This window comes from Cyprinus carpio, chromosome B10, assembly GCF_018340385.1.
Source record: "Cyprinus carpio isolate SPL01 chromosome B10, ASM1834038v1, whole genome shotgun sequence".
Taxonomy (NCBI): domain Eukaryota; kingdom Metazoa; phylum Chordata; class Actinopteri; order Cypriniformes; family Cyprinidae; genus Cyprinus; species Cyprinus carpio.
In genome coordinates this window covers 6,801,364-6,814,446 of record NC_056606.1, presented here as the reverse complement: position 1 = coordinate 6,814,446, position 13,083 = coordinate 6,801,364, and the positions used below count along the sequence as shown (strand labels likewise).

The window sequence follows — 13,083 nt, the reverse complement described above, 5'->3', positions numbered from 1 at the left end:
CATGACGTCATCGAAATGCGCCCGTGATTCTTCGCGCATGCGCAGTTGACTGACCTTCTCCGTGCGGCCTCCTCCTGCTGCAGAGACGAGGACCTTGAGTTGCGTTGTGGTGTGAACTGTCAAACTCATTTTGGTTAGCTTTAGTGGACTAAAAGTCGCACCATGCCCGACGTGGTTGAGGTTCCGACGCTGAAGGAACTGAACGTCGAAGAGGTAACGAGGTCTGAAAGAGTGGAAACACAAACAGGTGTTAGCCTGAAGCTGCAGGACTAACACTGCTAACGTTAACCTGTGAAGTTCATTTAAATGTGTTCAGCTAGTGTTGCTGGTTAGTTAAGATCGGAAAGAAAGCATGGATTTGAATGAACTGGAAACTAATGGGTTGACTAAGTTACATTAGTGTTGTTTTTAGCGGCTTGCTAAGTGCCAATGGTTGGTTTCATATTTTGTTAACGTCACTATCTCTCTCTCTCGCTCTCTCTCTCTCTCTCTCTCTCTCTCTCTCTCTCTCTCTCTCTCTCTCAATTTCAATGAAATTTTAGTTTAGGTGAGCTTTATTGGCATGACAAAAACTGTACATTTGTATTGCCAAAGCAGCTGTGCTGCTTACAAATAGTGCACCTATGTATTAACAGAATGAAAAAGAATAATAGTAATAATAAAAATATATAAAAAGTATTAAGCATGTAGTGCAAAATGAATTGGTGTATGTAAGTGTATAAGTTAGAAATAAAATAAAATAAGATACAGTATTAGATTTACTGAGGCAAAATATACATCTAAGTAATATAATACAGTAATCTGGCGTAACATAATCTACATGTGCTGGAGACATCAGATCAGGGCAGGTGGAGTGTTTTCTCTTCTCTAGTGACAGACAGACACATACTGAGCTGTAAACACAGCAGTTCTTGTGTTATTACTTTTTTTACATTTATTACTTAAATGTCTGATGGATCTGCTGTATTTTATCATAGCATTCTGTTTGGAAGTGCAGTTCTGTTTCCATCTGATTCAGATCACAGTGTGAACACAATCTCTGCTCCGGTGGCAGCCATGTTTTTCTGTGTCCGCCCATCTCTATCAATCAGCTTGTGTCCGCTGAGTCTGTATCTGGTCAGCGTGCTTCTTCTTCAGCGTGTTTCTTATCTGACACTGTGTACAGATACTCTGCCATACTGTACTCTCTCTTTAGGGCCAAATAGCATTGCACTGTACTCTGTTGTTGTGTTTGGGTTTGTAGTTGTGTTTGATTTGTGCAGTAATCTGATTGATTCTGATGTGATTCAGAGCATCAGTAGATGTTAGTGAAGCATCAGGTCTGAAGCTCTGGATCAGCTGAGGGAGGGGACTGCTTTCTTTGCTCATCTCGTGGTATTGCAGGATGATATGATTGGGGGTCACTGAGTTTCAGATGTTTCCAGAATTTAATTGCCCTTTTTTGTATCTTTATGATTAGAGGATATTTGCCTAAATCTGCCCTGCATGTGTTATTTGTTGTGTGCCGTTGCATGTGTAATATATTTTTACTGCGTTCTGCATGCAGGGTCTCAATTGGATGTTTTTCCCATTTGGTGAAATCTTGCTTTGGATTTGTCAGTGGACCCCACACCTCACTGCCATTGAGGGCAATGGGCTCAATTACTGATTCTAATAATTTCATCCATATTCTAATAGGGATTTCTATAGGACATTGCCGGCATAGCAGGCCCTCTCTCTCTCTCTCTCTCTCTCTCTCTCTCTCTCTCTCTCTCTCTCTCTCTTTCTAATAACCTCACTAACAGTGTGTGTGTGTGTGTGTGTTATTAAGGGTAATGGGTAACAAATCAAACTAACATTGACAGCTTTTTTCATATAACAGGCTTTTATACATAATATGTTATTGGGTGAAAAGGCATGCCATGTGATCCATATTATATTGGAGATTAATATCTAATGCACATCAGACCTGGTGCTTTAATAGTCATTTATCTTTAATGTCATACATTAAATTAAAATAAAGGTGAATGATTTTGTCCTGCATTATATGTGATCTCTGGACTTTGCTGTTTTCTGTGCAGGTTAACGTGTCGTCAGCCGTACTGAAGGCATCTGCTCATCACTATGGCTCTCAATGTGACAAGGCCAACAAAGAGTTCATGCTGTGCCGCTGGGAAGAGAAGGACCCCAGAAAGTGTCTGAAGGAAGGGATGAAAGTCAATGAATGTGCACTCAACTTCTTCAGGTACTCAACACTTTTATCTGTTTGTCCTGACATTGTGCTTCAAAATCTTTAAGATATGTGTTAATTATGAGCACATTGTATTTGTGAAGCAATTTACACACTTTTTTTTTTGTTTTGTTTTTTTGTTACAAATGAGAAATTCCTTTAGATTTTAATTCTCAGTGTTTATCGTTATAAAATGACCTATTCAGAGATGCTAAATAGAACAGAAGAATACAGAGATGTTTTGCAGTATATCGGAATAAAGTAAACTTGTGATTGTTATGATATGACTTGAGATTCTCACATGAGTCACTATTGTGTGTTTTTGTCATGTAGTTTTTTTTAGATGTTTTTCTCACCACTAGCTAAGTTAAACAAACAGGTGAATTATTGTAGGCTTGTGTTTTCATATTGTCATGCATCTGCACTGTGACCATTTTCTGTCATGAATGGGCAAGTGTATGGAAGGATAAGCTTATAAAATACTAAAATTTGATCATGTGGATGAGATGTTTTACAAACAACATTAACATATTCCATGTACTAGAATCAGAATCTAAATAAACATCCGACACCTGTTTTTAAGTAGAACAAGTGCGACACAAGAAGCCATGAGCAATGCTGAATTTTGCAGCATTAAGCTGAGTAGCACCATCCATTCCTTAAAAGTCACTAAACCAAAAGTCCTGCTCTTTATTTATATTACCCTTGTGCTAATTCCTTGTAAATAAATCTCTTATTTTTGCTATATTATCACCAAATCTTGGATTTAATCCTTCTTTCAGTTAGCACATTAGCAGTATTTCATTTTGAAACTGATTGATCATAGGCCTTTTTGATCTACACTTATGCCCCTCAGTTTAAGAGTGAAAAAAGCATTGTTTGTGAATAATTTGGGAAATATTCACTGAAAAACTGAGGTGCATAAGCTCAGATCATTGAGACCTATGATCAGTCAATTCCAAAAAGAAATACAAAGCCTTTGTAAAAACTAGTGGTGCACGAAAATATCGACCGATAATTAATGCGCATCTCGTCAGTAAAGACACTTTTCTAATCAGCGGTAAATTCCATTCATTATCACTTGTCAGTTAACAAGGCTCTGTGTAGTAACAGCTGCTCTATGTTCATGCAAGAGAACCATCTAAACTAACTATCATCAGATAACCATCATTAATGACGAGATGCGCATTAATTATCGGCCGATATTTATCGTGCACCCCTAGTAAAAACCTGTAATTGAAACGGGAAAAAAATTAATCCAATATTTGTTAATAATATAGTATAATGAGAAATTTATAAGCAATTTGTGTAGGTGAGTTATTTTTTAACAGGAACACTGGGGAGTATAACAAGGTGGAGGGAAGTTCTAAAAAATACAAAAAAATATCAAAAATTTGGGAAGTTGTTGTACACTGTGTGAATTAAGTCATTAAGTTTTAGACCAATGCGATAACATTTAAAGTGATTGTTCACCCAAAACATTTTCTCATTATTTATGTTGTTCCAAACTTGTATGATTTTCTTTCTTCTGTTGAACACCAAAAATACTTTGAAGACTGTATGGGGGAAAAAATACTAAGGAAGTCAATTGGGACCGGCAACTATTTGGTTACCAGCATTCTTCAAAATATCTTCTTTTGTGTTTAACAGAAGAAAGAAACTCATACAGGTTTGAAACAAGGTGGAAGCGGAGTAAATGATGACTACATTTTTATTTTTGGATGAACTATGCATTTAACTGGCATTTTCGGGAAAATGAAAACCCTCTACTGGTCAAAAATGACCACAACACATTTTGAGGGTTAAACCTGAAACATAGATTATAAAAGCAGGAATCATTTTCCATGATATTTTACAAAAATGCAACAAGAACAACCAAAAAAAAAAAAAAGTTGCTGTCTAAAGAAGCATTATGTGTCATGTTGATATCAAGTATGTGTTTTTACTATGCTTTTCAGGTATGCCATGATTCCTTATGGCTGGTTAGGACACAGTGTAAACCCTACTGTTAGCATGTAGTTAAGTTTTTTTTTGTTTGTTTTAATCACATATTGCTTGACCCTCAGGCAGATAAAGGGGAACTGTGCCGAGACCTTCACAGAGTACTGGACCTGTCTGGATTACTCTAACCTGGCTGAGCTGCGCCACTGCCGCAAGCAGCAGAAGGCGTTTGATAACTGTGTGCTGGAGAAGCTGGGCTGGGAGAGGCCAGAGCTAGGAGACCTGTCCAAAGTGGGTCAATATATCCGTTGCTTTCTTATTTTAAAATTAACCAATTTATATTAGAAGCGGTTTCGATGTCTGTTTGGTCTCCTGGTCCATATCCTGTACTTTAAACGTTTGACCTCTCCCACAGGTGACCAAGGTGGCAACCTCTCGGCCCTTGCCTGAAAACCCCTACCTTTCAAGACCAAGACCTGAGCCCAATACTCCAATTCAGGCTGAGCTACAGCCGTCCAAGCATGGCAGCCGCTTGTTCTTCTGGAACTGGTAAACAGGGGCAATCGCTGTCCTATTAATATCATGTTCACCATCTACGTGCTTCTGACCAGACGAGAGACAGTGTGCCAGTGGTTGCACTGTAATCCTTATGTATTGTGTAGAAATGTTAATAAATTGTTCATTCAAAACATGTTATCGAATTAAAAAGATGTAATGTAAACTTGGCTTCAGTTTGCTTTTTGTGTATTTTATATAGTTTTGATTTAAGAATGTTCTGGGTTCAATGCAATTCAATGTATTCTGTCACTGACCAATATTTGAGCTGTAAAGTTGTCCTATTGTTCCTATTGTTAGGTGAGTAGTTCTCAGGATAATTTAAACGTATTTAAATTAATAAATTATTATTAAAATAATTAAACAATCTTGCTCTAATTGCAATTAAAATGCTAGAAATTAAGATTTAAATTTCCTATATATATATATATATATATATATATATATATATATATGATAATACGATAATATATATATATATATATTAGGGCTTGGCCGATAATACGATAATGCTAATTGTCGCTATATAATTATCCTCGATAAAACAATAACAAGAGTTTGATAAATGTTCAATATAATGTTTATGCGCCAAATATAATGTTTATGCATTTATGTTTATTCTCATTGCCCATATTTTCCATTTATTTTTCCTTTACTGCCATCTAACCCTCACTTAAAGTTAATCTTTCAAAGCGTAATAATGTAATAACACTATTAAATGTTATCTTTAACAAGTCTGATTATACAAAAGCTCAAAATGGCAAAGCAGTGTATTTTAATGTTTATTCTAATGTGATGCCTTTACCTATAGGCTTCCATTTCCATATAGGATTATAAACTGACCGATGAGTCTGCCACAGATAGCACAAGCTTGTATTGATTCTAGAAATTAAATGCGATTCTGAATTTGAAGCTGCACGTAGTCCAGGTACTATACTCTGTCTGTGTTTTCTGTAACGGTGTTGTGGCTGTGAGAAGTGTTCATACGATCACGTATTCACCCTTACAGCTTGATAAAGGTGCTTTCATTCATTCATTCACCTGGCCTGCTGTTCTGGCCAGACATCATCCCCTGTCTTAATCCAGCGGTATGGTGTGTGTTTCAAAACCAGATTGTGGCTGTGTAGTGTCATGGACCTCAGGGGCTGGAGACTCGGTCCCCTCGGGTAAAGGCCGATTTCCCCCAGAGCTGCCTCCTCACTTCCTTACCAGCCCCTGGAGCAGGACCGTCTGAACAACACTACAAGTTCAAAGAGTCAGTAGTGCACAGCCAGAGCAGCACAGGTCAATTGGCCCTACAGGCAACAGCACTGCTGTCTTAAGTAAATAAACCTGTGTGCAAAGCTCCATTTTGCAGTGTATTTTCATAACAGGTTTTCGAATGTTAACCTTTATGACAAGCAGGTAAAAGACGCTCATTGTCCCAGTAAAATGGCGCTGTATGATTCTCTATCAATGTGGAGCGTTTTCTGGGAGGTCCCACATGTGAAATTTAATCAAACTGTGGAACTAAATTTGTTCTTTTTTTCCCCTCATATGTGCAAATTTAGCTCAAGAGTCGCTCTTGCTCCATACAAGTCAAACGTCATTTGGGATGAAATTCGTACTCTTTGAAGAACTAAAGTAAGCTGATGTCAGACTGCAGCCTGAGAGGCACTGCTGAATTTGCTTTGACATTTCTTTGGCTAGAGAAATTTAATAGAGCAGGGCCAGCTTTGTGCCAGTGACAGAGGAATTATGGGATACGAGCCCTGAGGGTATCAGATCAAGGGAAGTATGACACATATAGAGTACCAGTTAACACTGGGGCAAAACAATAAATGTAAGCTTATAATAACAAAATATTTAAGTTATAAAACAAGGTCGCCTTATGTTCAAATGTTTTACAATAGGGTTGATGCTAAAATTACCAGGTCCTGGGACAAATTTTTATGGGGTCTCTCTAGTTGAAGCTCACTGGCAATAACGCTTAGTACTGTATAGTAAACTGTGCTTTGAGATCAAATAAAGCAATAAGCTATAGAAGGCATCCATTACAGTGACTTCAATGCACATGGAAGGCACGATATAAAGTGTAGTAGGATTAGGATAAAATAAACGTCCAATAAATGTAAAATTTATTAATCATAATTTTAATTGACAGATAATCAATGTTGTTTTAGCATCATTGAGAAACTACTATAGTTTTTATTAATATTTCATATTAGTTTTTATTTTTAGATTCTCCATTTTAATTTTAAAGTTAGCAATTTTGTTGTCATTTTATATATATATCAGTGTATATATATATTATAAACTAATTTTTTATATATATATATATATATATATCAGTGTTTGTTTTAGTTAATTTTGTACATCAACTTAAACTAAATTAAGAGTAGTTATATTACTAAATTATTTCTAGTAACTTATTTTTAAAAAATGTATATTTATTTTTTATTTTAGTCAACTTCAGCTAATCCAGTCAGAATAGAGAGTTGGGACCGTCTATAATTAAAAGTCTTATCTTTGTTAAAGGTGGAAACGGTAAATGTTTTAAATGTGACATTGATTTACTTAGTAGGAAAACAATGACTTTTAGCAGGACTGCTGCAGTCCGCAGATGTCCTTGTTTCCATGCCGTAAGTGTTTATAATATGTGTTTGTCCAAAGACATGGTGATAGATGTTAAAGCTCATCATCAAATTATTTAAAACTCCACCCTTATGACCAAAGCTGCAAGAGCAAAGAGATAAAATATTCATCCTGGCAGTCATAATTTTAATGCTAAGCCAGTCAAGGCCACGTTTTTCATCTTAGACTCACAATTTGTTCAATTTCATGTCAGTCATTAATGGTGTTTGCTAATGTATGCATCACTGTTAACTGTTAAGGCTTAGTGACCTGAACACCTCTAGTCATACAACTTAAGTAGAGATTCAAATTCAAATTTAAATTTTTAGTGGACAATTAAACATACAAATATATACTGTAGGCTTTAACTGGAGTGACTCAATCCATATCTAAAAACAGACAAGCTAAAAAGTATCCCGAAACCATGAGAATGGACCAACATATCCAGTCTTGGATGCTTTTTGGCCTGATGTTTTGTCTAAATCCATAAGTGGCTATTTTACTTGAAACATCTATTTGCGATGCGGTTCAATTAAAGGAATAGTTCTCCAAAAATGAAAATTCTTGTATGACTTGCTTCTGTAGAACATAAAAGAAGATATTTAAAGAACACTGGGTTCCAAACAACATTGGACCCCACTGACTTTCAATGTAAGAACGTTTTTTGGAACAATTTTTGGGTGCACTATCACTTTAAGGTCTAGCAAGTCAAGCGCCATTGTTGTTACTGAGCCAAAAGTGTTTAATTATAAATTTCTCGCCAGATATCCAAAGGTGCGGTCCGATCCACCGAATCCCGCAGGAAACGTCGACAGTGACGGCGGTGACCTGGGCCGCTTCGCAGGTCTGCGCAGGGAGGCCGGGGTCTGGAGGCAGGGCCCGGGGGCTCGTGGCAGCACTAGTTCAGACCTCAACAAAGGAAATGGAGGTCAGTGTTGGTCGACTCTGCCCCGGCGCAGGAAGCACGCTTTGGCAACGGAAAGAAATACAATACTGGACTTTCACAAAGCAACAGCCCGCACGGGAGTCCATGGTGCTAAAACACTCAAACAAACGAGCTCATTCTCATTCCCATACTGTCAATATTCCTATTGTTCACCGCTGACTTTTGACAGGATCAAATAAATATTTAAGGTAGCGATGTGCACAAACCACTTGTTGCCTGGCGTTACCTTATCATTCAGTCATCGTACATAATGTTTTGAAGCATGAGCTATGACCTGTTCGGAGATCCCCAGAACCTGGACCTGCTGCCCGTGTGATATGTTGAAACAACCTATTGACTGTGGTTTTGTCTTGGTGTATATGGCTTGCTGTAGTTTTAACTCCTTGTTGCATCTGTTTACGAAAAGATGGCATGTTATATGTTTACTTGAGGCTTTCTCCTCGTCTCTGATCTGGCGTGTTGAGAGGCGCTTTCATGTTTCCACTTAAAATGGCCTCTCACTCAAGTGGCTTTGAACTCACATGCAGGTCTAAGTAAAATACACAGGCTGCCACAGTCTGTAGACAAGCGCTCCAGATGTCACTGTGTGTAACAATACATGCAAACTGCAGGATAACGCAGCACTTGATCCATACCATAAGTATAATAGGCCCTGCATTTTAATGGGATTAATGTCATGTGTTTGACAGGACAGACTGATTTTACTCATGCACACATGCAAACTCAAATGGCAGTTGGCAGAATACAAGAAACACATTGAACACCTTGACAGTGTCCACCAAAAAACTACTATGACTGTAATAAAGTACAACTGTGGTACAACTTTGAGATGCTCATGCTATGGTACCATTTGATTATCCAATTCATATGGCATGGTGTTTACATGGTATTTCATAAGATAGCATAGTTTTACCATAATTACTAAAAAAAAATACCATGGTGATGTCATGGATTTTTAGACAATTATTGGCAATAGCATTGTAATCTTTTGTATTACTTGGAATACTATATACATATCGTGGTAATCATTCAGTACAATGGCATTTATCAAAATATCATGATTACCATCAATAGGATGGTATTGTCATGATATTTGGTTTTGGACATATAGCATGTTGGTATTCTTAGAAGCACCTTGGAGACCACAAAGATATTGTGGTCATGAATTAATAATTTGTTCCCACAACTTCTTAATTTGTTTTCTTTTTTAGGTAAATCAGCACACTAACTGGTCGTTTAAAACGAGGGAACAAATTAGTATACAGTATATAGCCACAATTTAACCAAAAGTAAAAATAGAAATTAATAAAACATGGCCGCGATTTAACTACAAAATGGAATTAATTAATAAAACATGATAATGAATTTATAAGTCAAGGGAATTCCTAATCCATAGCTACAATATACGCAAAAAATTTTCCTCACATGTCATGTGTGAAGCTCTATATCTAAAAAAAATTGCTCATAAGTAGTCTGGTAACTTTTAAACTGTTTCTATACTGGTTTATCATCAGAGTACAAATTTTACATTGGAGATACAACACTTATCATACTACTAAGTTAATAACACTTTTTATGATATGCATGAGTCCTTTCCAATTTGAACGCTTTAGTCCCCACTCATTGTAATTGAATGGAACAGAGCAACCACATACCTCAAAATGTCTTCATTTGAGATTCACAGATGAAAGTAGGTCAAATGGGTTTTTACCAAAACGTGAGTAAATGATGACAGAATTTTTAGGTGAACTGTAGCTTAAAGTAGAAAGTGTAAGATCACTACCCACTCTTCAACTCTATGGATGGATTCACAGTGAAACTAAATGATAGTGGTTAGAATGATAAGGGTCTTAAATATATAAATTCATGTAAAATAAGTTGATGTTGTTATGAAAGTTAATAACTAAATTCCACCAAGCTTTTACCTCAGCTGACACACCCACCATCCTTGGACCTCACGCAGTGATTTGCATGTAAATTTCCAGTATATCCTTTCAAAACAGACATCTGATAACTAATGGCCACTTCGTTCTTTGCATTCCAAATGGCGTGTGAAGTGGCTTTTCTGTTTTGAAAAGGCTCGTTATAGCTTTGCCAGATCTATCCATTCAGCCACTCTTTTCACAAGCCAAAACGATGTGCTAAAAACGGGACAAAACTGCACACGTGCATACCGTCCTGACCACACCTGAGCAACGGCAGAAAACGTTCTACTTCAGCTTGTTTATCAAACGTGCTCTCTCGCAATAACCGTTATTTTGGCGCGAATACGTGTGTGTTGAAACTGAAAGGTGTCAGCGCATAAATGCTTGTTTATTTTCTGAATTGGCTGCATAATACGATATTGCACTGGGCAGAAGTTATAGTTTTTGAAAAGTGTCAGTGCGTCACAAATCGTTTGCAAACCGTTACTGAAGTATGTGATGACACGCGACGTCTAAACGCATCACGGCCTTCCTGCAGGTGTCTCCACGCTTTTCCAAAGATTAATTGCAGAGCTCCATCCAACGTATGCCTGTGGCAACATAACCCCTTTTACATGGCAATTTTGCTGCGTCCTCTGGAGTGAACGCATGCTTTGAATGCAACAAGCCTGGCTTGAGGCTCCATTCTTGACTTCATATTGTATATGGATAGATAAACAAATAGCAGAGTGATTGATTGCTCATTAAAAGAGGTTCCAGTGAATGACAGACCCAGCTGTTGACAGTTGCGAGGGGATGTGGAGGAGGGCAGCTGATGAGGGCATGGGGCTCTGTATTTGAAAAGTAGGAAAACGGGCCCTGCGGTGCAGATCCTCTTGGGCCAGCCCTGTGTTTGTGTTGGCTCGTGACCAGCCTCCCATTTCTCCTTCTGAGATACAGCTTTCAGGACTATTTACAGCCCTGGCCACAGTGTTCGTGCAAACTCCAAATCCTTTTCTCTCTCTCTTTTTTTTCCCTCTCTCACTCCTTCCCCTCATTTCTTGTCAGAGGGGCAGTGTTATATATGGCATTGTTTGTTGAAACTTCAACCTTGATTCATTGGTTTCACTCAATGAAGGGAGAATAATCACAGTATCCTCAGGCAAGACTTGGCCGAGGATGAACTGAGATGTTCAGGGGATAGTTTAGCCAAAAATTAAACTTCTTGTCATCATTTATTTACCCTCCTGAAGAAACATAAAAGGAGAATTTTTGAAAACCATTATCATAGTAACCATGTCACTAAAATAAAGCCAAGAACCAAGTAGTCTATGTAAATTTTATTTTTAAGGTTACACAAGAAAATAATAAAAGTATTCAGATTTGGAATGACACAAGTATTTTTTTAGGTGCATTGCAATTAAATTCACTGTATTCCAGAAATTGTCCCATGGACTATCTTTCCATCCACTCCTTTGAGTTTTCCTTTTCTTACTGAGATGGAATTACATCATAGACATAGGCTCTCCAGCCAATACATGCGATCATCAAACAAACCTCTACTTTTTTTTTTTTTTTATTCAAACTACAGTATTTGCTGTTGTTTTATACTGACATGTTCCTGTAGGGCTATTTCCTTGATTTCTCCAAACATCTTGGCACCGTCTTGTAGGCAGCAGCTTATATTTGTTGCTCCCAAGCAAACGTATACAGCGAGATCTCATGTCAGCTCACTGGTTGGCACTGCGCTGAATGCTCCTCAAATGCAGTTGCTCATTTCCCATACATATCTGCCTACATGTCATTTTAATGCATTTGTGTAGGCTATGTGGTTTCAGGGCTTTTGGAGAGAGCGGTGAAGGGGAGGAGGTGCAGGATGGATACATTCTTTTTCTGTGCGCTCATCTAAACAGATTGAGTTAAAAGCTGTGCTGAGCGAAGCGGCCACGCTGCTTTGGTGGTACGTATCTGACTCTGCTCGGAGCTGGGCTTGAGTTTCCTATGGATGTCAAGGTGTGTTAAGCTTTCCCTGCAACTCAAGTTTCTCGGGCCGTGGTGGGCCATCAGTCACTGTGGACCACCTCCCACTCCAAGCCTTGATCTGATCCACACACTTCCGAGCTCTGGGAGTCCCAAACCCTTCACCTTCTAATGTCCATTTTCAAGACTTTCTTTATCTTTAATGTTTCAATAGCTGACCATAGTTCCAATCCATCTCTTTAACTACAAATATGTTGGTTTTAAAATATATGGTGACTTTTCATACTGTTTCTTAATTTTCCTTTAAGTTCAGCCCTGAAGCTTATGCAGTGCTGGATGATGTTCTTAGCCGATCCATCCAAAGTTCTTTGGTTAACCAGTATCACCAGATAAACCATGCTGGTCAACCATCTAGACCAGCAGTGAACCAGACTGTAATTTAAGTTCTTCAGTTCTTCACTGAAAGCCTTCTACTTTGCTGCAGCTCTTTTGAATTCTTTCATGAACCTAAGGTGCTCCAAAGTTTCACAAAGAATCTTTATTTTTTAACCTTCTCATGTACCTTTCCTCTTTTTCTTTCTTGCATCTTCCCTTAACTTCCAGGTTTTATTGAATCATACGGTCTTGACCGCCACGTCATTCAGAGCTTCTGTGGAGTTTTCCAGCTGTATTGGCTCTGCGGCATTATTTAGTGGTTGTTTCATTCAACAGAATGTTTCTGCATGCCGCCCAGACATCCAAGTAAAGCCACGAGTCAAAGCACTTATAAAAGGAGGTGTGTTTGTTCCAGGTAACCACAGGATAGTGTCGGTCGGAAGAATCCTGTTTACTGCTGAAAGCCACGCTGCTGCAGCTGCTCACTGGGAACAAGTGGCAAATCCAGGGAAGTCAAGAGCTTAGTCACTGGTTGGACGACACAATAGTCTTGGCGGTTG

At 38.1% G+C, this 13,083-nt stretch overlaps 1 protein-coding gene across 1 annotated transcript; it reads left to right on the top strand.

Annotated features, from left to right (window-relative positions):
- The first annotated feature begins 38 nt into the window (after window positions 1–38).
- On the top strand, window positions 39–4,871 carry ndufa8 (NADH:ubiquinone oxidoreductase subunit A8). Its single transcript, XM_019094332.2, has 4 exons — window positions 39–213; window positions 2,061–2,224; window positions 4,276–4,441; window positions 4,566–4,871. The coding sequence occupies exons 1-4, from the start codon at window positions 163–165 to the stop codon at window positions 4,701–4,703; spliced, it is 519 nt and encodes a 172-aa protein (XP_018949877.1). The 5' UTR covers window positions 39–162; the 3' UTR covers window positions 4,704–4,871.
- The last annotated feature ends 8,212 nt before the right edge of the window (window positions 4,872–13,083 follow it).

Excerpts from the sequence above, each read along its gene's own strand:
- ndufa8 (XM_019094332.2), top strand. The coding sequence starts at position 163 with ATGCCCGACGTGGTTGAGGTTCCGACGCTGAAGGAACTGAACGTCGAA. Across the intron at positions 214-2,060 it reads AGGAACTGAACGTCGAAGAG|GTTAACGTGTCGTCAGCCGT; the intron begins GTAACGAGGTCT and ends TTTTCTGTGCAG. Across the intron at positions 2,225-4,275 it reads TGTGCACTCAACTTCTTCAG|GCAGATAAAGGGGAACTGTG; the intron begins GTACTCAACACT and ends CTTGACCCTCAG.